The 27,687-nt window shown below is 57.3% G+C and overlaps 9 protein-coding genes across 9 annotated transcripts; 5 read left to right on the top strand and 4 right to left on the bottom strand.

The window, feature by feature from the left end:
• Nucleotides 1-158: 158 nt before the first annotated feature.
• Nucleotides 159-2,012, top strand: SLS55_006976 (uncharacterized protein; the record flags this gene model as incomplete). The annotated part of the gene is made up of 1 exon (XM_066778403.1): nt 159-2,012. The coding sequence occupies one exon, from the start codon at nt 159-161 to the stop codon at nt 2,010-2,012; it is 1,854 nt and encodes a 617-aa protein (XP_066630840.1).
• Nucleotides 2,013-3,942: 1,930 nt separating this feature from the next.
• Nucleotides 3,943-4,716, bottom strand: SLS55_006975 (uncharacterized protein; the record flags this gene model as incomplete). The annotated part of the gene is made up of 1 exon (XM_066778402.1): nt 3,943-4,716. One exon carries the CDS (start codon nt 4,714-4,716, stop codon nt 3,943-3,945), a length of 774 nt encoding a protein of 257 aa, XP_066630839.1.
• Nucleotides 4,717-5,138: 422 nt separating this feature from the next.
• On the bottom strand, nt 5,139-5,587 carry SLS55_006974 (uncharacterized protein; the record flags this gene model as incomplete). Its single annotated transcript, XM_066778401.1, has 2 exons — nt 5,139-5,522; nt 5,582-5,587. The coding sequence occupies 2 exons, from the start codon at nt 5,585-5,587 to the stop codon at nt 5,139-5,141; spliced, it is 390 nt and encodes a 129-aa protein (XP_066630838.1).
• Nucleotides 5,588-8,470: 2,883 nt separating this feature from the next.
• On the bottom strand, nt 8,471-12,570 carry ACR2 (DNA-directed RNA polymerase I subunit RPA2; the record flags this gene model as incomplete). The annotated part of the gene is made up of 9 exons (XM_066778400.1): nt 8,471-9,202; nt 9,248-9,297; nt 9,356-10,034; nt 10,089-10,116; nt 10,201-10,617; nt 10,688-10,703; nt 10,855-10,942; nt 11,002-12,039; nt 12,091-12,570. 9 exons carry the CDS (start codon nt 12,568-12,570, stop codon nt 8,471-8,473), a joined length of 3,528 nt encoding a protein of 1,175 aa, XP_066630837.1.
• A 1,215-nt stretch (nt 12,571-13,785) lies between these two features.
• Nucleotides 13,786-14,267, top strand: SLS55_006972 (uncharacterized protein; the record flags this gene model as incomplete). Its single annotated transcript, XM_066778399.1, has 2 exons — nt 13,786-13,793; nt 13,994-14,267. 2 exons carry the CDS (start codon nt 13,786-13,788, stop codon nt 14,265-14,267), a joined length of 282 nt encoding a protein of 93 aa, XP_066630836.1.
• A 1,577-nt stretch (nt 14,268-15,844) lies between these two features.
• imp3 (U3 small nucleolar ribonucleoprotein imp3) lies at nt 15,845-16,467 on the top strand (the record flags this gene model as incomplete). The annotated part of the gene is made up of 2 exons (XM_066778398.1): nt 15,845-15,889; nt 15,946-16,467. The coding sequence occupies 2 exons, from the start codon at nt 15,845-15,847 to the stop codon at nt 16,465-16,467; spliced, it is 567 nt and encodes a 188-aa protein (XP_066630835.1).
• Nucleotides 16,468-18,495: 2,028 nt separating this feature from the next.
• Nucleotides 18,496-19,548, top strand: SLS55_006970 (uncharacterized protein; the record flags this gene model as incomplete). The annotated part of the gene is made up of 2 exons (XM_066778397.1): nt 18,496-18,504; nt 18,901-19,548. The coding sequence occupies 2 exons, from the start codon at nt 18,496-18,498 to the stop codon at nt 19,546-19,548; spliced, it is 657 nt and encodes a 218-aa protein (XP_066630834.1).
• A 547-nt stretch (nt 19,549-20,095) lies between these two features.
• SWD3 (WD domain protein) lies at nt 20,096-21,381 on the bottom strand (the record flags this gene model as incomplete). Its single annotated transcript, XM_066778396.1, has 2 exons — nt 20,096-20,564; nt 20,621-21,381. The coding sequence occupies 2 exons, from the start codon at nt 21,379-21,381 to the stop codon at nt 20,096-20,098; spliced, it is 1,230 nt and encodes a 409-aa protein (XP_066630833.1).
• Nucleotides 21,382-21,577: 196 nt separating this feature from the next.
• Nucleotides 21,578-23,146, top strand: ISC1 (phospholipase C type enzyme; the record flags this gene model as incomplete). The annotated part of the gene is made up of 2 exons (XM_066778395.1): nt 21,578-22,018; nt 22,085-23,146. 2 exons carry the CDS (start codon nt 21,578-21,580, stop codon nt 23,144-23,146), a joined length of 1,503 nt encoding a protein of 500 aa, XP_066630832.1.
• Between the last annotated feature and the right edge of the window lie 4,541 nt (nt 23,147-27,687).

The following is a 27,687-nucleotide window of genomic DNA, read 5'->3' as shown; positions in this document are numbered from 1 at the left end:
GCTCGCCTCCGATTCCGCTACCTCATTTAGCCCTCTTCACGACCTAACCTCCTACTACTCACCTACACCTGACCGCCCTTTTTCTCCGATTCATCAGCCTTGCCACCTCTGCGCCCGCCGCCTGCTCCCTTCCTACTCGGCGCCGCCCGTGCCGTCCCATGGCCTTCCAGCAGCCGCAGCGGCCGCGGCCCGCTCGTCCTCTTTCTTTCTCCCAGCCCGCCCAGCAGCACCCCGTAGAGCAGGCCTCCGCATCGCCCCACCGCAAGCACTCCATCGTCGAGTCCGAGGAATGGGTCCTCTTCTCGCCTTCGGTGGACGGTCGCACCCACACCACCTCCACCGAGCGCACCCCTCGCACAGTCGGAATCTCGCAGCTAAGCGACTTTGGCTCCCTCGATACCGCTGCGAGATCCGAAGGCTACGACGAGCGCGACGACGAGGACAACCTAACGTGCCAAGGCACGGACCCCGAGGACGAGGCTGATACCGAGGAGCTAGACAGCTTGGATGACGGCCTGCATGCGTTCCACGAGCCGTCGTTGAACGTGCAGCAAGTCGGGGAGAGCAGCCAAACGGTATTCCCGACCCACGATGGTCTTGGCACATTTCCATCGAGCAGTGCAGCCGTGCAGGAACAGTTGTGGCAGTTCGAAAGATATAATGCGAGCCCCAGGAAGACGAAGGTGGCAAGGCGGAGGTCTAGCGTGCAGAGAAGGTTAGACATACTTGAAGAGACGGAAACGCTTGAGCACGATGAGAGGAGAGAACGCATTGAACGGTGGCGACTCGAGCAGAGCCGCGCTCTGCTGGACGAGATAGAAAGAGAAACCAGGAGACGGAGACGGATGAGTCGCGTCACCATCGCGAAGTCAACTGCTGGCAGTACCATGGCAGAGAGCAGCAGGCCTGCTACCGGACCATCCGCAGCTGATGCCTCCCAACTTGGCACCTCTCCCGCCGATTCAGAGGGTGAATCCTTCTGGCAACGCTTCACCCGCCGTGTCATCCGCGACCTCATGGGAATCGATGAGAACCTCCTATCCGTCATCCTGGGCGAATCATTACCGGCAGAAGCCACTTCAACAACTTCCGGCCCGGATCCGAGGGACGTCCTGGCCGCGGCAGCCGCTGAATCCGAGGATAACTTGTCTGCCCACGACTCCTGGGAGCAGCGGTTGCTCGAGCGGATATCAAGAGAACTTGGTGTTCTAGTCAACCAGCTTTCCGAGCACCCTGGGGCGTTCTCAACCTACCTTCGGACGCAAGAAGCTCCGGATTATGCTGGCCTTTCAACATCCGCCGACAGCACTGCTACCCGACGACTAAGCGTTCCCGCCTCTTCAGGCACTACGCCCGACGTCACTCAATCCCAATCTATTTCTAGTATCAACTTTGCGCCCACCGGCCCCCCTCAACCGTCTTACAGCGAGGCCTCTCTTTGGGGTATCGAAGAAGAGCCTGAGCCGGAACCTGCTGCATTTGAAACGTCGGCGCAAGCCCAGCACGAGCGCGAATACTGGGAGCGCGACCTCGACGTGAAAATGGTGTTCAACTTTCTCAAGGAGCGGTTTTCCTCTAGACCGACGTCGCCGGTCAACGGGAGTTCTCCCAACCGGAGAGACAGCGCGAATCCCTTTCAGCCGAAAGGCGCCGACAGCACCGCCGGCAGTCAGGAGCGCGCGGCCCTGATCCGCCAGCACCACCCGCTCGTCAGCCGCAACCTGCCCACGTCGTCTGCACAGGCGCACTCGGAGCAGCTCGCATCGTCGTCGCGGCCGGCACCCAACGCTACCGCGACGACGACCATCACTGTGCCCGTCCCCGTGCCTGTGAGCAGAGCGAACCTGCAGCGCTCTCGCCTGAGCAATAGGAACGCCGGGTCTAGCTGCGCGAGCCACAGCACTCGACGGAGCAAGCGAAGCGGAAGCAGCAGGAACTACTGGGACCTCGGTGGTAGCGTCGGAAGTGGGCCCGCTGGCGCGCCCAGTGCCGCCACCTGGGGCGAAGTTTGAAGATACCCCGTTTGTTAGCGGCTTTGCAAGACGGAGAGTAGACGAAGATCTCTTTTTCAGCGTGATGATGGGTTTCTTTTGTTTGTATCTCATAAGTGTTTGTGCGCGAGAGCGATACCTATAGAGCGGAGGGATGAGCATGGAACATGTCACCTCCCTTAGAGCAACGAGCCGTGATTGGTGTGTGTAGGATTTCCAGTTGTTTTCTTTGAACGTTTCTGGGCACGTGGATTGGTCTACCCTTTATTTGCATAGACGAACTAGCAAGCGGATTCATGTTTGGTCTCACATCTCCTATATTCTATTGCAATGGATCTCTCGATTTGGTCCCATCGGCGGGGGGTTTTTTGGGTTCTCGGATATCCCACTCTTAACATACCCCATTTCCTACCGCACTGTTTGCCTTGCCGTCATGGTTTGGATTCAGAGATTGTCCAGTTGATCTTTTGAAGCAATTGTTTTCCCCTCGGTGCTCCTAAGGGTCCGAGAGGGGTCGTTGGATACCATTTGTTCAATGCCTTACCATTAAGCAGGCATGCATCGCTGTCACCACTGTTTCTTCTATTGAAGGCACTAGGAGGGCCGTGACCGCCTTTCTCGCCGAATTCACACACGCATCGCATGGATTCACCGCTTGTGAATCAAATCTTTCAATCTCCTTTGTCATTTGAGTGTGTTACTGAAATCCACCATCTTCCCCATCCACCGTGAGCGCGCTCCCTCTGGACACCACGGCAGAGCGGGTGTCTGAGCGTTGCCCCACAGGCTTATGTCTCACTTGGTGCAAAGGGTCCCGGGTCGCGTGGCTGGACCGAGCGCCACCTGCTCACCACTACGCATCCCATCTGTGCAGTTGGCGTCATCGATCACGCCCCCGCAAACTAGCTTTAGGGCTGGTGCGTGACCATAGGTAAGGGGGTTTTTCGCTGGGCCGGAAATAATCCTTGGCTTGTTCCCTTTTCGTTTCCTTGATGAGCAGGCTTTGTGTTTGGCTGGGGGACTATGTTGACTGTTGTCTAAGGAAGATACAACGGCTGCAGCAACTTCGTAACAGCGCCTTCAGGCTGTGGTAGACCATAGAGGTTCCAAGCGGGAGTTGTTCCTTCTGTCCGTCCTATTTGCTTTTGTCTGGGGCGGTTTCAGATTCTTTCCAGAAGTCGACCGTTCGTTACATCTTGATTTTTACTTCCGCACTCCTGCAGAACGAACCCTCAGGGCATCCTAAGCCAAGTCTAATCTACCTCTACTTTTCTCTTGCCCTGTTCATCTCCTTTTCCCGTCTTGTTTCGGCGACTTCGGCGGCGGTATTCTAGCGTGGAAACCGTATTGAATGACGTTTACATGACTACGGCCGTGGTCGCCACCAACATGCTTTTGATCGTCAAACCACAGCGGATGACAAAAGAAATTAGCCCACCCGCATCTGCCTCGTGGAGATGTTCCACCATACTCACGTGGGATGAGTAGTTGAACATAAGATCTGGACGTAAATGTCCGGCTACTGTCTTCAACTACCCATAGAAAGAGTGCGTTTACCTCGGTGAGCTTAGAGGGCTAAATTCTTCTTGTCACCTGCTGTGGAATGGCGAGGTGTGAAGTCTGGACATTTGATATGTTGGGCAGTAGAATTCCATGTCTTGATGTGTTTCCGCAAATCCATAATTCACATTCACGTCTGTTTGTCTCCTTCACCTGCCCATTCTTAATAGTGTGTCTGACAAGTAAGAATCGGCTAAGCCCGCTCAGCAAGAGTTAAAACAGCAGTCATACCGCAAGAATGCCTCCGAACCCTTTTCCCGCAATCCCCCGAGTTTCCCCTGCTTCTTCTTCTCGATTTTCGCCAGGAATCCCACCACTGCCCATTGTACCCAGATTCCATCATCTCCGTCTCAGGTGTAGTTCCTTTGGTCCGTCAGCTCCAGCCAGTTCCCTAGTCTTGATCTTCTGAGTCTTCGTAAGAGTTGCTTGTCTGCAACAGCCAACTATCCAGAGTCTGCTGTTCCAAATGGGCGGTGGCTTCGGGGAAAAATTCCTTGACTGATTTGAGCACGGAGGCATCAAAACTCCTCTCAGCCGGTGCCTTGGTGAGGGGAACTAGGACCTTGAAGAACAGTAGCTGAAGCTGGACGGCGTCGACGTCAGCATAGTGGTTTTTTCCCACCAGTCGGTGCCTTATGAAGAAGATGCGAAATAGCACCTCCTGGCAGAAATTGTCCAACTTGGGAATGATCGCCTTGATGGTCGCCCTCATGCTCCGTACAAGATGGTAGCAATGGTTCTTGGGCGGAAGTATTGTGGTGTCCTGCCCGCTTTCGCTCAGAGCGCGTCGGACCAAGTCTGTGTCCACATTGTACGAGCCGTATTCTATCATGTAGTCGCCGGGTTGTATGTTGCACTCTTTGATTGCTTGGGCCAGTCGTTCTCCATTAGCCTTAGAGATGAGGACCGAACTTTGCTTTGCAAACTTCAATTTGACCACGCATTCTCCCTTTGCGTTGACGATCGCCACCTCGTGGATGACTTTGCTCCCGTCGATGACTCTGTTCCGGCCGAACTCTGTGTCGATGAACCACAGTCGCGGTCTTTCCTCGCCAGAGCCGTTCAGCAGGTTGGACAGGAACTTGATGTCTGCAGGGATATCGATGGCCTTGTTCTTCATCTTGTCCAAGGTAAGGTCGACATCCTTCGCTGTGAACATGGGCATTATTGGCTTTCTGGCGAAAGAACCGGATCGAACCCGCCCCAATGCACCGTAGAACTGCGAAGCCTGCATAAAATGCGGGTAGCAGTATCTCGCTACCTGCTCGAACCCCATGGCGAGGCATCCGCCCACTTGGCACTGCGCTCCGCGGCTTGAGGCGAGAAAGTGACCGTCGTGCCCGAGTTTCGAATCCACGGAGCAAAGAGCACACCTGCTCTCTAGAATGAAGTAGTTCCACACCGAATTTTCTGCCACGTCGACACCCTCTCGCAAGTACAAGTGCGTAGTCTCTGTGGTGAGGGTCAACTCGTACGGGCACGGTCTCGGCGGCTCGCCGCAGTGCGCGGGACCTGGACACTTGGGGGCCTCTTGTTCGATCTTTAGAAATGCCGTGGGGTGTCTCGCTGTAGAGAATTAGCTTCACATCATCGTTCTGGGGTGTATGGTGCCTTACCGATTTTGAAATCGTTGAATCTCAGGCAAGACTCAATTCGTCCATGGTCTTCCCGTTCATCCGTGTCAGAGGATGATTCCTCGTCACTCTCGTCATTACTCTCAGGGTGGCTCTCCTCCTCTTCCTCGTCGTGGCTCTCGTCGTGGATCCCTTCTCCATTCTCATCTTGGCCCTCTTCGTAGGCCTCTTCGAAGATCTCTTCGATGGTCTCTTCGTCATCCTCTTCGTCAGTCTCTTTGTTAACCGCGTAGTCATTCTCGCCGTGACTCCCGTCATCAATCTCATGCGAGACCTCGTCGTCGAGTCTACCCGCGGATTCCTCGGAGGAGGCCTTCTCCCCGCGAGTCTTCAAAATCTCTTGCAGTTTTGCAAGAGGCGTTCCTGGCGACGGAGCGTCTATGCGTAAGTCAAGACGCCCATGTGCGAAGACAATATGCCTCAACCGATCTCCAACCCTAAAAAACTGCTCGCCGCAGTCAGGGTCCTCCTCGCAAATTAGCTTTGGGTGGGCGCTTGAGAAGTGTCCGTCGAGCGCTGAAGTTGTATCAAACCCCCGTCCACAAACATTGCATTTGTATTTCTTTGGCCGATGGATGCGCTCGATGTGCTGTTGAAGACTTTCGTTGGTCGGAAACGGGTCAACATTGCATTCTGGACATGGAAGTTCCTGATGTTCTGCATGGGCTCTGCGAACATGCTCGCTAAGACGATGTTGAGTTTCGTACACTGTTTTGCTGTTTTTGTTGGTGCACTTTATGTGAGAGCACCGAAGTTTCGTTTTCTTGCCATGAGCAATCCTCTTATGGTTTTTCAGACGCTTCTGATTCCTGTGCTTGTGCTTCATCCGGTAGTCTGGGGTGCATTCGAAACAAACAAGTTGCTGGTGTTCAGTATGCATATCCTTCTTGTGAGCGCCAAGCCTTTCTCCGTTCGGGAACACCTTGTTACACTCATCGCAGTTGAAGGTCTTAGCGACCGGAAGAGGGGGCTCAGATGGCAGCGCATCTGCCGCGCTCTTCAGCCTCTTCGAGCTAGGCGATGTGGTATCGCCATCGCTTCCCCTTTTCCTCGAGGACTTTTGCCTGCACTGAAAGCACATGGTGACTTGCCTTCCTGTAGTGGTAACAAAGTGTCTTCGAGGCAAGTCCTGGTCACAGTAAAAACAATACTGCTTGTTTTCTTCCTGAGGGTCGAGAACAGCAGGAGTAGATGACGACAATTCTGCTGTGTAGGCCTTTCTCCTGGCCTTCGAGGCCTTATCGAAATCAAGACAGCGTCTGCACTGCTTGTTCTGTTGTCCACTCTTGCCAATAAACGAACTTAAAGGACGCTGCTTCTCGCAACGCGTGCAGAGCTGCGTATCCTCCGCCGGGACGTCGCGATCTGGAGCTGAGCCTTCCGATGGGCTGGCATCAGGGTTTTCGTGAGGCGGAGGTGCCAACTCGACATTTTTCGAACGGGCTTTCGCCAATCTCTTTTCGCGCTGGCGTCGACGAGACTTAGTACCTACAGAAAGACATTTCGAACATGTCTTGGTTTCCTCCCCTTTCTGACCGATGAACTGGCTCAAAGACAGATTGTGTTTGCAATTTGTGCAGACTTTCATGCCTTCTGAAGTGAGGTTCGTGGAAGAGGCGGGGTCCTCTGATAGGTCATCCCGGGGGGGTGCCTGACGGCGCGGCGGCATTGTTGCGGCGGGAGGGATTGAAGACTCGATTAGATGAGGGTGCGGTGGGTGTCTCGGTAACACGACGGCGGCAAGGTGAGGTTAATGCGCGGAGAGGAAGAGGTGACGATGAAGGTGCCGGTGGTGACGCCGCTGGCCAGTGCCAGAAATGCTGCGCTGGTGCCGCCGAAGTAGTCGGTCGGCGCAAGCGACTGTGAGTACCGACAGCGGCAGAGTGAGGTGGTCGTTGCGGCGGTCAGTAGGGCGAGGCGGCAATGGGGCAGGGCGGGTGACGGTGCGCAAGGCAGGTCGGCGCCAGGAAACTCAGGCTGGCCGCTGGCGCCGCTGAAGCCGTTGAGGAACTGTTGACTGTGAGTGACGGACAGAGGGAGCGAGGTTCTGGGCGCGCCTACGATGTTGCGTTCAGGACAGACAGGCTGGTAACGGGCAAGGGTGGTTGGGAGAGGGAAGGTAAAGGTCAGGTTGCGCCGGGGCAGATGGGAGGCATTTAAGCACGTCTCCCAAGCGGCGGCGCGTGGCTCTGGCGCGGCGGGAAAGACGCCGGTGTCATGTGCGGTGGTGGATGCGAGGTGTCGGGGCTCTGACCTCCGCGGTTGGTCACTTCTGGTCTCTTCCATGGTGGGCAGTTGAAGCAAGCATCCGGACGTGAATGCGAGTTTCAACCCACGCAAACACGTCTAGACATAGGATTCCACTACCCACGTAATCAGTTTGCAGTATCTCTATATACGTCGGCTCGGTCATCTTGCAATACACTGTGACGACTTCAAGGAAGACCGTTGGTGGTAAGTAAGATAGTAACGGAAGTGAAAAGGCCACGCACGGAACCAGCTAGGACTTGGTCTACGTTCGGAGCGCTGGGTACGTGCCATTTGGCGCCACCTGGTGGTCGACTCTGAGCGTCCTTCTGTTTCCCTGAAATGTTTTGTCTGTCGGAAAAAGCATACCTGCTGTTCTTGATTCTGCTCTTCTCGATGGTGGTATAGGAATTGGGAATTGGGCTGTGCATGAAAGAAAAACAAGTAACTAAGTGGACCAGTCTTTTCAAACAACACCAAATAGCTGATGGAATCACTATGGCGGTCAAACTCCATTTTTAGAGATGACGGTTCAAATCCACGAGTACGGATCGAGGGACACATTTAGAGTACTCCTTGCGCAGTTGACGTGTCGATTAGGATGGATGTCGCTGGACTGTACATTTCGTGCATCTACAGTTCTACTACGCTGAAACGCATACTGCTTCAGTCACTTGACGAGACTTTTTTTCTTCACTTCAGGATAAACTGACCAAGAGGAATTGTAGATACACCGTGGAAAAATCTAAAGACACTGCCACCAGGACACTAATAGATCCGGCAGGTAGATGAAAATAACTGTAAATTGAACAGCACTCTCTCGGAAAATGAAGAGCCTAACTCCCAACAATGCAAATCCTCCAACATTGGACACTTTCATCCCTACTTCCATCTCTCATCATATAAACCACTTGAACTTTTTTCCGTCCTTTTGAGATTTCCCAGACCTCAACTCCAGATCATCTCAACCCAGATGAGAACCCAAAACGCGATAATGACGAAAGATCAGGACCCACCTTGTCCAGCACAAGGCGAGACTCACGGCTCCGTGTCAAACTTGAGCTTGATGCCCATCGACGCGAGCTCCACGTCCAGATACTTCAAGACGCCCGGGATAGCCACGACCGCGCACGAGTCACCCCCGGTAAATCTCATCCCCTGACCGTCCTCCCAGACCTCGCTCTTCGGCTCCCACCCTTCCGCCGGCTTGGCGCAGCGCCTGCACCTGGTGATGCTTCCACCGCGCTTGCCGCGGCCATATCCGTTGACCGTCGGCGCCGTGCTAAAGAATGAACCACACTCGCGGCAAATCCAGGCCTTGGTGTAGTCGGAGCAGTTCATGAGACGGTCCTGGAGCAGGTGGGCGGTGCCGTGAGCAAGCAGGGCGTCACGCTCCATCTCTCCGATACGGATACCACCGCCCTTCTTACGACCCTTGATTGGCTGACCAGTGAGCGCGTTGTTGGGACCTGTGGTACGGACTTGGTACTTGTCGTTGACCATGTGACGCAGGCGCTGGTAGTAGACGACGCCGATGTAGATGTCGGCCTGGAGCTCCTCGCCAGTGATACCCGAGTACATGGGTTCGTTTCCGTAGTAGTTGTAACCAGCCTTTGCGAGCTGATGGCCAAAGTAGTCGACGGCAGTGTCGCGCTCGTCGAACCGGAATGGAGTACCGTCCTGTGCAAGACCGTGCAGTGCACCAGCCTTACCAGCCAGCGACTCCACGAACATACCAATCGTCATACGGGATGGGAACTGAGGCAGAACCTGTCAGCATCTTTGTGCTCCTATGCGAGAAGAGAGCTAACGTACCGCGTGGGGGTTGATCAAGACATCGGGTTGAATTCCTGTTTCGCTGAAAACTGCGTTGTCTGTCAGATTCGCGCATCCTTGGACGAGAAGGTCTTTGCGGCGGCTTACCCTGATCGGCTGCTGGCATCTTCATAGACATGACACCTTTCTGCCCGTGACGTGAAGAGAACTTGTCGCCAATGACAGGAGAACGCGGGATACGGATCTTGATGCTGACTGCCTGGAGGGGCTCAGCACCCGTCTCGGATCCAATGACACGGACCTCCTCAATGAAGCCTGTTTCGTCGTCCTTGTACTTCTCAAAGTGGGTTTGGCCATCCTTGTTGATGTACTCCCCTCTAGCGGCATCGTAAGTAACGTGGTGGTACGCACAGAGGATGTCACCCTTCTGCATCAGAGTGCCAATGTGAGGCAACCCATCATCGTCAAGCTTGAGACGCCACTCTGCCTTGATAAGACCGTCGGGTGCGAAGCCAAAGAGCTTCGAAACTCTCTTAGTCCCCTTGGTCCTGGAGCCCTCATTCAGCTCAACCTTCTTGGTCTTGTAGATGGTTCCATGCCCGAATCCATATTGCAACGCGCGAGAATTGATGATCATGCCGTCATCCATGTCATAGCCGCTGTACGAAAGGACAGCAACAATGGCATTCGTACCGTTGGGAAAGTTGTCCAGCCCATATTCGTTGTGCAGAGGCGGACGAACGACTGGTGTTTGTCCGGTTTGCAGCCTGTACGACTTGTTGTCGGTCCGGTATGCAGAGGCTGTTCCTGGAGTTCCCATCGTTTGCTATTCGCCATAATCAGTATTTGATCGCTTCTTTGAACATGGGGAGTTTATTACCTTGCTCATCTGCGTCTGGTACATATTTCTGTTGTTTTGCTTCTGTTAGATCTTGATCGAAAGGTATAAGGGGTATGCAATGGTAAAAAAAAAGAAAGAAAGAGACACGCACCGAGGACTCTGATTGTAGTTGCTGAATGGTGTGAGCCCGGCGAGAATGCTCAAGATGTCGGTAGGGTCGTACTCGACGTGCGTAGAGTCGCCCGAAGCGATTTCGGGTTCGGTACAGGCGATCGACATGTAGGGTTGCTCGAAAGGACCGACATAGTCAAGGCTGTCCAGGGGAAGGTACTTGACAGGCCTGTACAATCTAGCGGCCTGAGTAAACATGTAGACACCGGGATACTGGCCGCCACTGGAGTTCGGGATGTAACCAAGCTCTAGCTCCTTCGGGACGCCGTGTGTGCCTTCCACCTTCCAATAACGGAGGGTGTCAGAAATGACCTTAGCCTGCTTGGGAGAGCAGTATCCAAGGATCTGGCCGTCAAGCTGGACAACCACGCTGTCCTCGAGCTGTGCTGACGAGACACTTGAAATTCCAAGTTGAGCAACAAGACGGGGAATTGCGGAGGCATCCACGTTTGAAGTCGCAATCTTACAGGTATGCGACAAATGCTGAAGTAGCCCACAGGGTGAACCATCCGGTGTGTGTACTTTTACGCGTTTTAAGGTCAATAAAGCGTTTTAAAAGGGTATAGGTATGTGGTTGGGTTGGGGGTTGGGGTTTTGGGGGGGGGGGGGGGGGGGGGGTGGAAGGTTGACTCACCAGGACAGAGGAAACCCCAGGACTCAGGAAGCAGTTTCCTGACAGTTGTTGTCTTCAGCTCCGCGAAGAAACTTCCCCTGTGAAGCATCTACAAAGATGAAGTTAGTAAATTCAGTTAGATACGATAAGGGGTAAGTGAATACTTACTCGGAAATGACTGATGAACCTGTAGAAATTGATCTTCTCAGCGACCACGGTATAGCCTGATGTCTGTTGCAGGTCAAGGCCCGACGAACTGACGAGATTTCCGGTTGAGAGGAAATAGTCCATCGCATGGCCCAAATTCTCGTTCGTGCGGCGAACTATCTTGGGCAGGAAGTCCTTCTCAAACTCCGGGTCGGTGAACCGCTGTCCGGTGTTCCTGCACCATTCCGATGAAACAATGCGGATTGACATCAGCCAGTCCTCAATCTTCTCCTTGATGATCATGCCGTAAAGGAACCCCCCAAGAAGAACCTCCTGGTTCTGGACCGCATCAGGGTTGTCGACAGCGCACTCCCCCTCAACAAGGGCATACAGCTTCCTGATCATGAACAGAAGCATCTTGAACTTATCGGCATCCTGGCTCTCCGTGACGTCAGACGATCCCAGGTGGGGTAGCACGACTCGTCGCAAGAATTCGGTGCCAGCATCTTCGTCAGCAGTATCCTCGGGCAGGCCCAAGACGACCTTGAATTTCCCCCCAAGGTATGCCCGAGTCTTAGCCTTGCTGTGGATGTTGTACGCCTTGTATGTCCGGAGGAGCAATTCCACACGGTCGATGACGAACTGCTTGTCAGCCACACCCTTAGAACCAGCAGCGCCGACAAGTCCCTCGAAGATTTCGCGGTCATTGGTCTCTACGAGCGACTTGAGGATCATCATGGCCGGAATGAGGTACTCGGCCTTGCGCCAAGAGAAGCGGAAAGTGACATTTCCGTCGCTGAGGTAGTGGAGCACGTTGGTCTGCGAGGTTTGATCGGAGCGGACGGAGCGAATTTGGATACCGAATTTGGTGTACGACTGTCCACGATTCTGGAAAGAGGGACGGATGATGGCCATGGGGAAATTTCTCTTGCCGACAATGAGCATACGAATGAGCTTTTCGTTTCCGTTTACGATGAAGTAGCCACCGAGCTCCTCAGTCTCTTCCTTGGCGTTCACCAACTCGGCGGGCGCCAGTTTATCCAGATGGCACTTGTTCGTCTAAGCGAGGATCAGTAGAATGGACGAACACGATGTATCTATGCCACATACCCTGAGCATGATCGGCACCTGGCCCAGCTCACGGACGGTCTCCTTCCAGTCGCCGTTGTTTACGCGCCACTCCAATCGCACGCGCATCTTTCCCCTGTATGTGGCGTGCCTTTCACGGCATTCCGAGGGCAGGATATTCCGGTTCGTCAGAGCGTACTTGTTGCTCGCCGGGAGGATGGATTTCTCGAGGTAGATGTCGCGCACGCGCACGCTGAGGCGATTGCGGGGCCCGACGGTGGTGTTGTCGCCATCAAGGAAGGTCTTGGTACCAATGTCCTTGAGACCGTTCTCCAGTAGGCCGTTCTTGTCGAAAATGGCATTGAAGGAGTGGATGTGCGGCTCGATGGCGGCAGCGAGCGCTGGGTACGCTGTGCGGTCGGTGGGCGGGTTCCGGAAGAGATTGTGACGGCGCACCGTGTCGAACTCGTTGCTCCAGGCGGTGTCGGTCTTCGCCCGTCTCTTGGAATGCGAGGGCGCCATGGTGTGGTCTGGCTTCGGCGGTTGAGTGGTGCTGGGCTGGGTGAAGCTGCGGAGCGCGGGCGGCGTGTCCCCGCGGAAATTTTGGGGGGGCTAAATCGAGGCTACTGCAAGGCGCGGGCTGGCATCACACTGGGCGTGCGCTTCGGGGGAGGGTTGCCGTGAGGCGTGGGCGAGGGTAGCAGAGCAGCACTCAGAAAAAATGTCGTAGCAGCGCTCGGACCGGGTCTGCGCGCAGCAGCTCTGGCCGACGGGCGGCGGCCGGGATTGGCTTCGCAGGGCGACCGCCCGCCCGAAGCGGCCTAGCAGATCGGCTTCCCGCAAGAAGACTCCCAGACGCTGCACCACCTCTCTCGTGCACATGCGGCGCCGTGGTTTTGCCCTTGTATCCTCCATCGCCCGCCCGGCAGCCATCGCCGCAAAGCTTCTCACCACTCGCCTGCGTGCGCGGTGCAAAGGTCCTGCTCGCGTTGATTTCTACCTAGCTTAACCGCCCCGGCCGCAAGGCAGACAAGGCCCCGCATCCCAGGAACCCTAGACTGAGCTCTTCACGCGCCTCGGGCCCTTCCGCAGCTATTCACTGCCCATCCATAGCGCCCTCTCCCACCCACCTCGCACCCGGACTCAGCAGCACGACGACCTCCCGACCATGGCTGGCTTCTTCAGGCGTATCTACGATTGGCTGCTGCGCCTGTTCTGGTGAGTGCGCGACCCGGGCCCGCGTCCTCCACCGGCCCGCGGCCATCAACCATCGCGGCCTCATCGCGTTGTGTTGGCCTCGCCCCTCCCCAGCCGCGTCACGCACGAGACGAACCCGTCTGCAGCCGCCGCGCACCCTGCTGACCCGGCCTTGTCGGCCTCCGCAGGGCGACCGAGATGGACATCACCATGATCGGCTTGCAGAACGCCGGCAAGACGTCGTTGTTGCGAGTTCTGGCGGTGAGTGTCTACCCTTCCGGGACCGGCCGTGCAACGTCGCGCTGAGGTCCTGGGCCTGCTGGCTGGCTCGACACTGACGTAACCAGGGCGGCGAATTTACCATCGAGTGCGTCCTGCCTTTTGCATCGCGCAGAAGGATGCGTCCGTTTGCGCGAATTTTGCACTGACCAGTTGTGTGTCCAGCTCGATTCCCACCGTGGGGTTCAACATGAAGCGAGTCCAGAAGGGCCATGTGACCCTGAAGTGGTATGTATCGCAGGGGTCCTCCCTTAGATCGTCATGTGCCAGTCCCCAAAAGCATCCGTGTGCGAACGCGAGATAGCACCATGGGGCACGATTTGCTGATTGTTCGTGCCGTCCTCAGTTGGGATCTTGGTGGTCAGCCCAGGTTTCGGTCGATGTGGGAGCGGTACTGCCGCGGCGTGAACGCCATCGTGTAGGCTCTTCGTCGGTCGCATTTTGCGCGCGCTTTGCTTATCGCCTGCAGATTCATCGTGGACTCGGCGGACAAGGAGGCGCTCCCCGTCGCCCGCGAGGAGCTCCAGTTGCTGCTGGAAAAGCCGGCGCTGGAGGGCATCCCGCTGCTCGTGCTTGGCAACAAGTCCGACCTTCCGGACAAGGTCTCGGTCGACGAGCTGATTGAGGCGCTGAACCTGCGCTCCGTGTCGCACCGGGAGGTGAGCTGCTACGGCATCAGTGCAAAAGAGGAGACCAATCTGGACGCTGTTCTGCAGTGGCTGATTGCGCGGTCGAGCAAATAACCCCCCGGTGCGACGGCACGGTTTGCTGCTTCTGACGACGATGACGACGATTCTCCTCATGCCTATGCTACCATCAATACGGCAGTCAGTTTTATACGATATGCGTTAACGAGACACGACATGATGGAAAGACGAAAGCAAAGGCTAGCAATGGCCGCCCCATTTTCTCTTTTTTTTTTTGTTTTCCCTTCCTTGCGAAGCAGCGTAACATCTGCATTCTTTCTTGCCCGCCTATTTACCTTTTCTTCTTGGGCGCGTTGCGAGGGCGACCTCGTGGGCGGCCGATCTATTTTGGGGGCTGGCGACGGGACGCGGGGACTGGAGGCGCCTTCGGCAGCGGCAGGCCGGTATATTTGTGTATGTCCTCCACGTAGTTTCTCGAAACGGCTTTGCGAGAGACGGCAGCTCCAGCAACCAAGCGGAGGCGCTGTGGCGCGCCGGTCATGGGAGGGGGCCGTTTCCAAGATCCATAGTCGCGGAATGCCAGGGACCTTTTGCTTCCAGAAGGCAGCGCTCTCGGGGCGCGCAGTCGCTGAGTCGAGCGGGCAATTGGCAGCGCGCAATTGCAAGCCGGCGAGTGTTGAGAAGCAAAAAAAATCGCGTGGGCTACGCTAGCAGCAGAGCGCGACGAATTGAACATATTTCAGCCCAGAGCTCCAGGGCCTCATGCAATGCCAGCGCATCACCCCGAAGCGGCTTAGCGGCCCGTCAGTGGCCACGAGCTGGCGGCGTGCCCAGCAGCCAGCTCCTGCGGAAGGCACAAGGCAGCTGCTTGCGCTGACTCTGACACGTCAAGGCGGCTGAAACACCTGCGCAGCTTGAGCGTCACGCTCTCGCCGGAACTGCTCACGTTCGCCCTCCCTCAGTCGCCTTCCTTCATCGCTAGCTGTGCGTGCCGTGAGGCTGGCTGATGGCCATGGCGATGCCGCCCAGTCGGAGCCGAGGAGAGCGCCGTGGTACGCAGCGCAGTGCGAGTGTGTCCTGCGACCGGGCGACCGTACGGGACCAGGCCGAGGGCTTCCCCGGACGAATGAAGTGCGTTTGCCGGAGCAGAAGTCTGGTTAACCTAATGACTGGCTCTCGACTGACGTCGTTCGGCAGGACAGGGAGAGCCTGCGTGAAACATGTCGTGCCCCGCGATGAGACCTCCGCGAGCCGCCTGCGATTGCCTCCTCTTTCGTGTTTCCAGAAACATGGCATCTGGGTGTCGGCAAATAGGCCCCTATCGTCAAGCTAGCCTCGTCAGCCTTCGACTGGTACTCAACAACTGCCTAGTCAGCCCGATCATTTCTACTACTGCCGCCGAGGGACTTACTCGAGGCTACACTCGGGCATTGGCCAATGGAGATATTTCGAATGCTGCCATTTTGAGGGAGAAGGCATTGCTTGGTTCTGTGCCCAGCCACGGCGTTGGCCGCTCTTTTATTATTGTTGCGGCTGCGTTTCCTTTTCAGGCAGTTCGCGTTATCGATAAGAGCCGCCAGAACTTTTGCGCTTCCTCCGGCGCATCAAGAACCTCCAACCCGTCCTCCGCTCCAGCCCCCGATTAACGCCGCACTGCCGCGCCCGCCGCCACCATGGTCAGACGCCTGAAGCATCACGAGAGCAAGCTTTTAAGAAAGGTACGCAGAATGCGTTGCGGATTGTCGTGGGGATCTCAATCTGACCTGTTCGAAAGGTCGATTTCACGACCTACAAGTCCGACAACAACCACCGCGATGCTGCCGTAATCCGTCGCTATGCCATCCAGAAGCCCGAAGACTACACAAAATACAACCGCCTGTGCGGCAGCCTCCGCCAGCTCGCCCACCGCCTCTCAGATCTCGACCCCGCCGATCCCGTCCGCTTGAAACACGAGAAGCTGCTGCTGGAGAAGCTCGAGGATCTGGGCATTCTTAGCACTGGCACTGGCTCGCGCAAGCTCAGCGACGTCGAGAACAAGGTCACCGTCTCCGCCTTCGCACGCCGTCGCCTAGGTGTCGTCATGACCCGCCTGCACATGGCCGACACTGTCCAGGCTGCCATAAAGTTCATCGAGCAAGGCCATGTCCGCGTCGGCCCCGAAGTCATTACCGACCCAGCGTTCTTGGTCTCGAAAAACCTAGAAGACTTTGTTACCTGGGTGGACTCATCCAAGATCAAGCGCAACATCCTCAAGTATCGCGACCAGTTGGACGACTTCGACTTGGACATGGCATAGTCTGGCTGGTGGAACTCAAGATATCGAGAATCAAAATGCATTTCGAGGCGTTGGGCGCATGGCGTACATGAAGGACACAAGACGTATGGGAAACCGGGAGATATACGCGGCGTCAATTCAGCGAGGCGCAGATACCACTGCAACACCATTGCAATTCATCGACGATTTTTCTGGCCGGTTTTGTGGACATGCTTCTCTGGGGATTATTTGCTTTACCTCGTTATGACCAGCGCATCTAAAAGCCGTCCAAATTGTTATTTTCGAGAGCCAACTTCGCCCTAGAGAGCATGATCATAAGGCCAGAAAGAACGATGAACGAATAAATATTCCACATCCGGTAGTCGAGGGCCAATCAATACTCTCCTCCTGTTCCTCCGGCCACCAGGCGCCATCCCCTGCCGCCGATCAAGCAGTCCTGAATGCTTGGTAACCGTCTGACCCGAGGAACATGTGGTGTTTGTTTCACGTTGGGGCTGATCATTTAACCGGATGTGGAATACGATCATGGCTGCTTCACGCAATCCTCACACCACCACGCCAAGCCGTGCGGCGTGCTCCGACGCGTCGCGTAACCAGTACGCCGCAACACACGAATGCAAGGATTCTCCGTCAAGCCATCATGTTTGATCTTCTGGCCGCCTAAGCGAAGGGAAACCACCTATTTCGGCTCTCCCTTCGCAACTTGAGACGCTGGATTATAGTACAAATGCAATCCTTAACGCTGCAGGTGTTTCGTTTCGATTCTCGTGTGCAACGGAGTGACCTACAATGTTTACTACGCAGAGAAAACAAATCATCAGAGAGGCTGTGTGGAAGCCGTGGAAGCCCGCGAGATCCAAGGAGCATGAGAATGTGTTGCCTTCGCTTCAGTCCATCAAACACGAGCAGCTGTCAACCCGGCAGGAGGATATACAATTCTTGGAATACTGGAAGTACGAAAACGTAGGCCGTTAATGCCCCTGCCAGTTACGCCGCTCTCATGCTCATGCGCGACCATTCAGCTCGACGCCGCGCAACCAGGAGTCAACTGCTTCGCCGGCATCATTCACGACGGACACGTCTCGGACTGGTTACACCAACAGGGCCCTTTCGCTTTGAGAAAACCCAGCCCCGAGCACAATGTCGTCGGCGGGATAAGGATCCTCATCTGCGAGCAGCGGGAAAGCAATCCATTGACGTTTCCCATCAGTCGGGATTCCTACCTGCGCGTGGAGAAGCACTTCCACCTGTCTCCAGCAACCCTTCCGTACTTCAGGAACAGCGGTTACAGTCATAACTGGCGACACGTTACCACCGGAGGCCGCAATGAGCTCGGTAAGTTCTCACCCTGGTTCCAGTCCCTGTGATGCAGGGCCTGGTGAAAGCACATGCAGGACGAATGCTCCTTCTCGTCCATCCCACCCGCAGTCCTTCTCCACCTATTGATGCACCAATCACTCTCACACCCCGAAAAGCAACACCTCCCCAACTAACGTAACAATCCAACCCCCACAGTCCTCCTAACCTCACCCCCGACAACCTCCCCCATCTCCGGCGTCCGCCTCTCGCTCAGCCACGACCTGAACACGTCCGTCACGACCGCCTTCCTCTACGGGCCCCACCTCCTCTCGGCGCCACCCGCCGGCGTCACCGTCTGCGGCGCGGCCACGTCCTGGTGCGCGCGGCCCGTCCCGCTGGTCCCGCAGCTGCGCGAGCTGCTCGACGCCTGCGGGCCGCTGTGGACGCACCCGCTGCTCCTGCCGACGCTGCTGCTCGCCAACGCCGTCGACCGCACGCAGGCGTTTTGCGCGCGCGAGATGGCCGCGCGCGTCGCCGCCGCCGACGAGGAGCTGCGGTGGTCCAAGGCGAGGACGCGCGCCGGCGGCGTCGACGCGATGATGGGCGAGGTGGCCGCCGTGGCCGCCGAGGCGGTCGGCGTCGAGGGGTTGTGTGCATGGGAGAATCGCATCGCGGTGTGGTTGGGGGACGTCGTTGAGCGGACTGAAGGGTTGCTGGTGCCGGTTCGTGAGGAGTGGGAAGGCGGAGGCGATGGTTATGGTGATAGCAGTTGGGAGCTGAGGGAGATGGTGGAGCAGTTGAGGACGGCTACGGAAAGCGGTGTTGAGGAGGCGAGGAGGCTGAGGGCGAAGGCTGGGTGGTTGGTTGATATGGTAGGTTTCGTTCTGGCCTTGTACCCCGTTCCCTTCTTGATGTTTTCCTTGCAACCCTTGTCTAGATATGGCGGACTGACTTGGGTATCCAGCTCAACACCTCCGTCACCCAGACGAACAACCTCCTCACAGCCCAGCTCGCTGCAACAGCCACCCGCGATGGCGCCTCCGTCAAGAGCATCGCGCTCCTCAACACGCTCTTCCTCCCCGCAATCTTCGTAGCCGTAAGTCCACTCCCCCCCTCCACCCAACCCACCCTAGAACCCACCTAACCAGCAAACAGACCCTCATAACGACATTCACCTGCTCCACGCACACCAACGGCACCATGACCTCCACCACCTCCAGCGAAGACAGCAGCACCAACCCCCTCCTCTCCAGAAACCTCCGCACCTACTGGGCCACCACCATCCCGCTCACCGTCCTCCTCCTGCTCTCCTGGCTCATCTGGCGCCACCGCGCCACCCGCCTCTTCGAGTCCGACTACGCCGCCATCCAGCGCGGCGAGGACGCCGTCATGGCCGGCCCCGCGCGACCGCCGCCGCCACAACAGCCGTCGTCGCCCCCTGCTGTGTCGGTGACACTACCTGCGACTGTGGCCGCATCTAAAGGCGTAGGCAGTAGCAGCAGCGGCGGCGGCTCGAAAGAGCGCTCCGCGCGCGTAGCCACCACCGAGGTCATCGATCTCGAGGACGGACGCGTGCGGGAGCGCGGCGGGCACCACGGCCGCGGCGCTCGCTCGCGTGTCTCGGCGCTGCTGATGCCGTCGTCGCTGACGGCCGGCAACAGAAACAGCAACAGGAGGTCGAGCAGTATGAGCACGTGGCCGACGGGGCCGTCGGGCGTGTCGGCGCCCGAGATGGTTGGGACCGGGACGGCCGTGACGGCGGTGGGGAGGAGGGGGAAGGGGAAGGATTGGGAGGATTTGTAGAGGTCGGGATGATTGATGAGAGGGCTTGAAGTCCACGCACCCTTCGAGGCCTGGAGCCTTTTGGATAGGTGCGATGTGCTCAGTCGGGCGCTTTGTTTCTTCGCTCTTAGTATATACCCTGCTTTAGTTATCACTTAATTGTATTGACCGGCTCTGCTGCGGTGATCACAGACCTCGTCACAGTCAGCGATGCGTGAGAAAAAATAACCATTCCAACTTGCGTATGCCTGAGCCGGCCAATTCCATCAATGCTTGTCATCGTACTGATTCTTCTCCTTCCTGCTTGTTCAGGCATGCCCACCCCTTTCTCGTCCGGGGCGGGTGCAAGGCCCGCTTGCAGACCAAACTCTGTGCACCTGGGAAGGCCGAGCCTACTTTGCTTCATTCTTCTTTTCATGGACCAGCGGTCCGTCATGCAGAGGCGTGATTAATCGGGGTATCATAATGTCCTCTCGTCCTCGCCTGTCCCTTGCGTATTCCCCAAACGGATGTCCATGCTCATTTTCAGACCGGCTCAAATCTTAAATCATTTGATTCCTCCACCACCTCAGCCTTCAGGCCTGGCACTCTGAGCGGGCTGTTCGTCCTCCATCTTCCAGATGATAATCGTCTTGTCGAGACTCGCGCTGATCATCCAAGGCTCACTAGGGTGCGTGTCAACGCACAAAACAGGTTCCTTGTGCCCATCCAGCCTTTGCATTACGTTCTTGCTGCTACAGTCCCAGAGGTAAATACTGCCGTCCTCGCTACCGCTTGCAATGAAGGCCGACTGGTATGGGGCGGTGCCGTAGACGCCAAAGGCACCGCTCAGACTGTACTGGCTGTTCTTGTGCCCCTGGTATGTCTTGACGCACCTGCCCTTGCCGGTCACGTAGTCCCAAAGCCTGATGCAGGAATCAAGAGTCCAGGCGAGGATGTATTTGCCGTTTGGTGAGAAGCGGACGGAAGTCACGGGGGCGTTGTCTTCGTGAACGAGCGTGCGAAGGCACTGACCTGTGGCAGTGTCCCAGACGCGACTGAGGAATGGTCAGCATTACAGTTGCCGAGACACGAGGAATGAAGAGTGGCTTACATCAGCCCGTCGCTGGAGCAGCTGACGACCATTGTCCCATCGCGCACGAAATCCACACCGCCAACTGGATCTGAATGCGCTGGGAGCGATTTCATAACGCGCGCGGTACGGATGTCCCACAAGAATACAGCTTCATCGTAAGAACCGCTCACGATTATGTTTCCTTTGGGGGAAATGGCAAGCGAGTAGATGTAGTTGTGGTGGCCTTCGAAAGGCACGGAGAGATCTTTACCGGTAATGGCGTCCCACAGTCGAATGTATTTGTCGTCAGAGCCCGAGGCCAGGATGCGCGAGTCCGGCGCCCATGCTAAGGTCGAGATGCCGGCCATGTGGCCCTCAAGCGTATGCTGGATCTTGCCGGTTCGCGCGTCCCAGATCTTGATGGTGGCGTCTGCAGACGAGCTTGCGATCCAGCGGCCGTTGGGCGAAAACCTGACGCACGAGACGCCTTTCTTGTGCCCGCAGAGCTTTAGCTTCGCTTTGTAGCGCAGCTCGGCGGGCTTCTCCGGCAGGTCCATGCTGGGCGAGCGGGCTCCAACGGGCGAGCGGGAACCAGAGCGGGGCGAGCGCGACCTGTCTCGCGACCTGTCTCTGGGGGTGGCATCGAGGCTGTCGTCGTCTCTGTAGCGATGCGCGGCCGGGCGCTCGGTGAGCTGGTAGGTGGGCGACGCGACTGGAAAGGGCGAGCGGTCGCGCGGAGACTCGAGGTAGCCGTCGTCGGAGCGGCGCCTTTTGGGCGAGCGGCCATTGAGGTCGGCCATGTTGCGGCAGCGGCGTGGGCGTGGTTGTGTGCGGGAGAGAAGGTGCAGGCAGAGGGACGGAGAACGCGAGCGAAAGTCCGCAACGCGCGCTGGCAATTCCGCCCTGACATCACCGAACATCGAGAGCTCCGTGCCCGTCCAGCTGTCCCCTCACCGTCAACCTTTGCACTTCTCAATCACCACCACCCAAGCCGCAATGGACGCCCGTACCTCGCACAATGCTCCCCAGGAGATCCGAATTGTCAGCCTCAACTGCTGGGGTCTGAAATTCCTCGCAAAGTACCGCCAGGAGCGCCTCTCTGAAATCGGCCGCCAGCTCGCTGCCATTTCGCCGCCCCCGGACATCATTGGCCTGCAAGAGTGCTGGACCAAGCAGGACTACGAGTCAATTCGCGATACCCTGAAGGAGAGGATCGGCCTGCAGTACAGCAAATTCTACCACAGTGGCATCTTCGGCGGCGGGTTGGCCATCATCTCACGATGGCCCATCGAGGAAGCCAGCATGGTCCGCTACCCGCTGAACGGCCGCCCCACTGCCTTCTTCCGCGGAGACTGGTTCGTCGGCAAGGGCGTAGCCTGTGCGAGGATCCGGTTCGGCAAGGGCAAGAAGGACGTTGCTGAAGTGTTTTGCACACATGTGAGCTCATCGCCACCACACCGCCAGTTACCCGATTTGGACACGATGCTGATTTGACACGCACAGCTCCACGCCCCATACGAAAGCGAGCCCAACGACTCCTACATCTGCCACCGCACTGCTCAGGCCTGGGAAATCACGAAGCTGATGCGTGGCGCCGCCGAGCGTGACCACCTGGTCATCGGCTTGGGCGACTTCAACATGATTCCCCTGTCGCTCGCTCACCGTTTGATCGAGGCACACTCCCCTGCTCGGGACGTCTGGCGGATTCATCACCCCGACTCTTCTGTTGGCGCGGCCCGTGACAAAGTTGAGCAGGCGCGTGGACGACCGATTCCGAACGCAAAGTTCAACATCACGGAGAACGGGGCTACGTGTGACAGCTCGTTGAACACTTGGAGATGGAGCGAGGCAGACAGGAAGCGTCTGGAGAAGGGTCTCCCAGTGACGGTCGAGGACACTGTTGAAGACCCGCGTGCAAAGCGTCTGGATTACGTTTTCTTTTCTTGCGGTGAGAACAGCCCCTCAGCCAACAACGACACGGATTGGGTGCTCGACAAAGTGGATGTAGGCATGACACAGCGACACCCCGAGCTCCGTTGCTCACTTAGCGATCACTTTTCGGTGGAAGTGACCATCAGGCGCGCTGGCGGCCCATCGCCACGCTCGTCGACCAGTCAACCCCTGTACACGGGGACATCCGCCCTGCCTGTCTCTACTTACGACGAGATCCTTGCCATGATTCACAAGTATACAGCTCGAGAGTACCGGCAGCGGCGCCTGCGGCTGGGGCACTTCGCCGGGCAGCTGCTTGTCGCCATCGGATGTCTCATCGCGGTTTGGTGGAGTCCCCGCAACTTCGTGTCGTTCATCTTAATGTTAGTGAGCACGCTAGGACTTGCCGCCGGCGTAATCGATGGGCTGATCGGCGGGCTCTTTGTCGGAAGCGAGCTGCGCGCGTTGCGAGAATTCGAATGGGAGGTCAAGAATGCGAAGGCGGTGGCCGAGAGACGACCCGCGGAACTGACCAAGACACGGGAAGACGGCGCTGAGCACCACGAAGCTGAGAGAGAGGTGGACGAGGAAGCGGATGAGGAGCAGGGGGATGACACAGCCGACGGGGTATGAGCGATGTTTCCAATTTTTTCCCCGACCTTCATTCTTTCTCTCTGGAGATGGCCCCGACTTATGGAGATGGCTCCGGCATACATGGAGCTGGCTCCGACCTCATTGATTCATGGGAGATGACGTTTTGCCAACACTTGGACCTTGTTTTACCTACAGTTGGGACGATTGCACACGGGACGAGGCGCTGCTTTGCATGCAGCAGCTGCGACGCTACTGCCGCGACGGCTGCGAGACGGGTACAGGCGGTTCCGCCCGCGACGGTCGTCCTCGGAGGAGGCTGCACTCGGAGTGTAGTGGGTTGATCTCGCACAGCTACTTTGATGTGGACTGGAGGAGAAGGGGGATGCGAGGGGCGGGGACGGAGCTGGGAGAGGGAAATGGACGGCGGGGGTGCTTGGGCAGAGGGGCAGCGAGGTGGGAGGCAGCAGGGAGGCAGGGCAATGTGGTTGGCATCCAATGGGGGGGACACGGTAGACGCGGGCATGAGACGGCACCGATTGTGATGCGGGATATGCAGCAATGATCAAGTGCCGCGATCGCAAGGGCAAGGGCAACGGCAGCGGCAGTGTCGAGAGTCGAGCGTCGGGAGTAGAGTAAGAACCGGGCGAAAGGTCCGGGAAGTGTTGCGAGCCGTGCCGCTGATAGCGTTGCGGCGGGGCGAGGGCTGGTGCTGGCGGTTGCGGGTGCATATGTGTAGCGCATGCGTGATGGGTGAGCTGGCGGCCAGGCGGTCTGGAGTCGTAGGGAAAGTGTAGAGTGGTTTGCGCAAGATTGACTTCCCGCCCCGGGCCGCCCGTCGCTAGCGCCGGCGGCCCACCGTAGCGCCGTCTCTTCAACCGCGTTTTATTTTTATGACCAGTTCCATGCAGTAGATGGTGGAGATTAGATCGATGAACGACCTAGATGTGGATAGACATGTGAGAACCACATCTGCTGTACCCGCCCCTGCTGCTGCACGCACCTGCAGCCTCGTATAGGCCGCCGCCGCAGCCATTGGCATCGGCGCCCGCGACTGCGCTGCTGCACCTCCGCCTGTCCCCGCCGATCTTGACTGATCAAATGACAATCTCCGGCCACTTTGCCATCCTTCCAATGCCGCGAGTAATGCGCCGCTTTGTCACCTGCAAGTCAGCCGGTGCTGCTCCTGACCACTGCATGCTGCTGCTGCCAGGAGATAATGCTGTGTGAAGAGTCCTGACACATGACAGCCGCCACAGGTGCCACGCCAGATTCGCTTCTGCGGCTTCATGCTCGCCCTGCTCCAGCACGCTGAACGCTCCCGCTTCTGACGCGCCCGGCACCCCGCCGTCACGTCCCGTCTCGCCCGTCCGTCCCTTCCTCGCCCCCTCATCCTCTACGCCCATGGCCGCAGAGCATTCCCCATTTCCAGCTCTACTTTCCGTCTCAGCCCCAATCACAGCGGGATTTGGAGAAGTGTAGATCTCACACCGCCGATCCCTTGCCGCATGTAGAAAAGTCCCAGCGATTGAGAGACTCGTAAACCCTGACGCGACTACGATCTTTCCGTCGCCTCTATATTTGCTTTTTCCTCCTCTTTTCCCACCCCCCCTTCCGCACGTCTCTCTTGCTTGCTTTGCTTTGCTTTGCTTTGCTGCGCCGCCTCGCCTCGCCCCGCCCCGCGCCGTTGCGCACCCGCGCGCCCCGCGGCGCCCGCTCTGCTGACGCTCTGGGCCGGGATAGGCCACCCTCCCGACGTTGCATGTGCGTGATGGGGGTGTGGGTGTGTGCGTTGGCAAGGGAAAAAGCCGTTGATTGACAGGGCCAAGGTCTGTGTTGTCTGTAGAAGGGGGGGAGGGAGGGAAATGGAGCGACGGGGGTGTGGGTGTGTGTGTGCTGCGGCACAGCCACCTAAACGAGACTGTGTGCCTCTTCGTAATTCTTTTTTCCTAGAATCACTCGGCCATCGTGGAGAGACTACGGCTTCTGCCTGTTGGCCGTGGTTTCATTGTGCCGGGTGTATTCTGCTCGCCTCACTGTCGTTGGTGGGCAGTGATTGTAGATGTACAGTGCATTACGCATACGCCGCCAGAGTGGCCCCAACGCACATGCCCAATATTTTCCCAACGGTCCCAGTGTGTTTGGATCCGGGGTTGACCTCTGGACATTACTCGCGGCCAATATTTCTTGCCAGGGGGAGGAGTAGGGTTGTCGTGCTCGTCACCGGGTCAAGCCGAGCAGGTTCTTGTCGGCGACGGAGGCCGCGCCGGCGGGCGTTGTGGCTGAGGAAGTCGCGTCTGCACATCGTTGCCCTTCCTCCCCCTGTCGGCCGGGTCAGGAAGCGACAGGCCATCAAACAAATAAATCAAACAATCCATCCGGGATCCCTTCCAACGTCAACGGGCATCAGAAACAAAAAACCTCGAACACGCACCCACGCGCGCAACATTGAAAAGCGAAGCTGAGGGAATCCCGAAATAGGCCTGGAAGAGGCCAAGTAAAATACAGGTCTCGAACAAAAACGACCAACCTGTTGTTGCACAGGACAAGCCGTCCTGCACTGCCGTACGGGAAGGGGCCAGCCATGGTCGCTGCCGTCTGTGCGGACGAGTTCCAGGTCGACGGTAGCGCGGGCTCATGCAGCACCCCCCAGTCCCTTCTTTTCCCTTTGTCCCTCTTTCCTCGCTCTGCTCCTTTGCCCGTCGCCTTTTTTTTTTTTTTCTTTCCTGGTGGGCGGCGCTGCTCGCCCCCTCCTTGCCGCCAACCAGGCTTCCTCTCACGCTAGCTGCATCGTGCTCTACTGCAGCTTGCGCAAATCCCCTCCGCTCCTCCCGTTATGTCGCCTTACCTTTGCTGTAAGCGTCAACAAGCGTCCGCGTTCCCTTGGGAAAACCAGGGACGCAGGAATGGCGCTCAGCTGAAGCGGCAGCGGCAGCAGCCCGTGGCGGTGGAGGCGGCGGCGCCTGCGAGCAGCTGCAGCAGCTGTGCAGCCATCTACACCGCACCTCTCTCTGTCATGGCCATGGTGGAGACGGTGCTTGCGTGCTGCCCGATCGGAAGGGAACCCCTATCGTGTTCACTCGATCTCTCCATCCATAGCTTACCTTTTCGGCTCGGAGCCGTTGAAGCTTCCTAAAGCAACCGACCTACATGTAGATGTCGACGTAACGACTCTCTATTTCTGGCTACAGTCGTGTGAGAGCAGGCCATGCGTACATTGCGATTTTCCCTCGTTGCTTGCTTGTTGCATTCTGCGTTCATGCGTTGTCAGCCACCTCGGTTGCAGTGCCTTACCTCCTCCCGTCTCGCATGCCCATGTATGTATGCATGCGTTTGGGTGTATCAAGTGTCTGGAGCCGATATCCACGAGTCGCTTCGCCGCGCCCGCCTGCTCCGTATTTGCAAGCGGCGTGCGTTGGCGTCGTCATGAGCGGTCGTCGTTCGAAGATGCTCCATGACTATCGCGCCGGCTGGGGCCCCCATGTATCCAAAGCGTCCCTTTACCCACCCGCTCCCCCTAAACAAATATAGAGAGGCCCGTGTGCCCGCTCTTTAAAAGAATGACATGCAGTCTTGCTGACGTGCGTCTATACGAAGGCGATCGGAGACACGTATGCGGGCTCGTGTCTTGTCCCGTTCGTTTCGTTCGTTCGGCCTTATCGGTCGGTCTAATCGTGCGGCTGGTCGGTAGGGGGAGAGGGGCAGGAGAGGGGCCACGCTTTCGCGCGCGCAGTATGGCGTGCGGCAGAGGTGAGCCTATTAGCCGCTCGTAGCCGTGCCTAGCTAACTGGCTAGCTAGCTAGCTATAGCATCTCCCCGCATGCGTGTCATATCCTCTGGCGGCTGGGCAGAGAACTGAACGACGGCCGAAAACCTGGTGCCCGGGACGGCTCGCTCTGTTTCGCCTTTTGCCCATGTTCCCTATTGTGATTTCGGCGTCAGCCTCTTTTGTGGAAAGAGAATGCGATCGTCCGCCGGCGGCGGCGCAGGTACCCAAATGTGCGCGAATTACTGTGTAGCGGTGTCTAAGTCGGCCGGGAGGCAAGACTCCACCGTGTGTGATGATGGACCGGCCGTTGGAAAGCGTGCAGTAGCGTGCACCGCGGAGCGGTCTGTGTCGGGGGCAGCAACAGCAACAGTGGCAGTGGCAGTGGCAGCGCGAAGATCCAAGGACTCAGACTCAGAAAATGACCTGTGGCAAGGGGTATGCCACAGCATCACACGGGCTGGGGCGGGGTGTTCGCAAGACGTTGGCCAGGAGGTGGGGGATACCAAATACACGTATAGTTTTTCTTTTCTCTCCATTTGATACGTAAACCTGATCCGAACACATGGACGCATTTCCATTCCATCTTAAAAAATCACAAGGCATCCAAACACGTATGTAGCAGCAATCGAGGTAGCCAACCAGCCTCTTGCAGCCCAGCCACGCTCGTCTAATCGATAGGAGGTAGGGCCATCGGAACCAGATAGAGACCAGTCTGGCCCATGCCCAGAGCAAAAAAGGAATATCGACCATTGCGGGAGGTATAGTAGTCGATTTTGCCACCCGTCCCCTGTGCCACACTTGGACCCTTTTTTAT

The sequence above is a fragment of the Diplodia seriata genome (assembly GCF_021436955.1).
Source record: "Diplodia seriata strain FDS-637 chromosome Unknown scaffold_7, whole genome shotgun sequence".
Taxonomy (NCBI): domain Eukaryota; kingdom Fungi; phylum Ascomycota; class Dothideomycetes; order Botryosphaeriales; family Botryosphaeriaceae; genus Diplodia; species Diplodia seriata.
The sequence above is the reverse complement of the archived record's forward strand: the minus strand, read 5'-3'. Positions and strand labels throughout refer to the sequence as shown.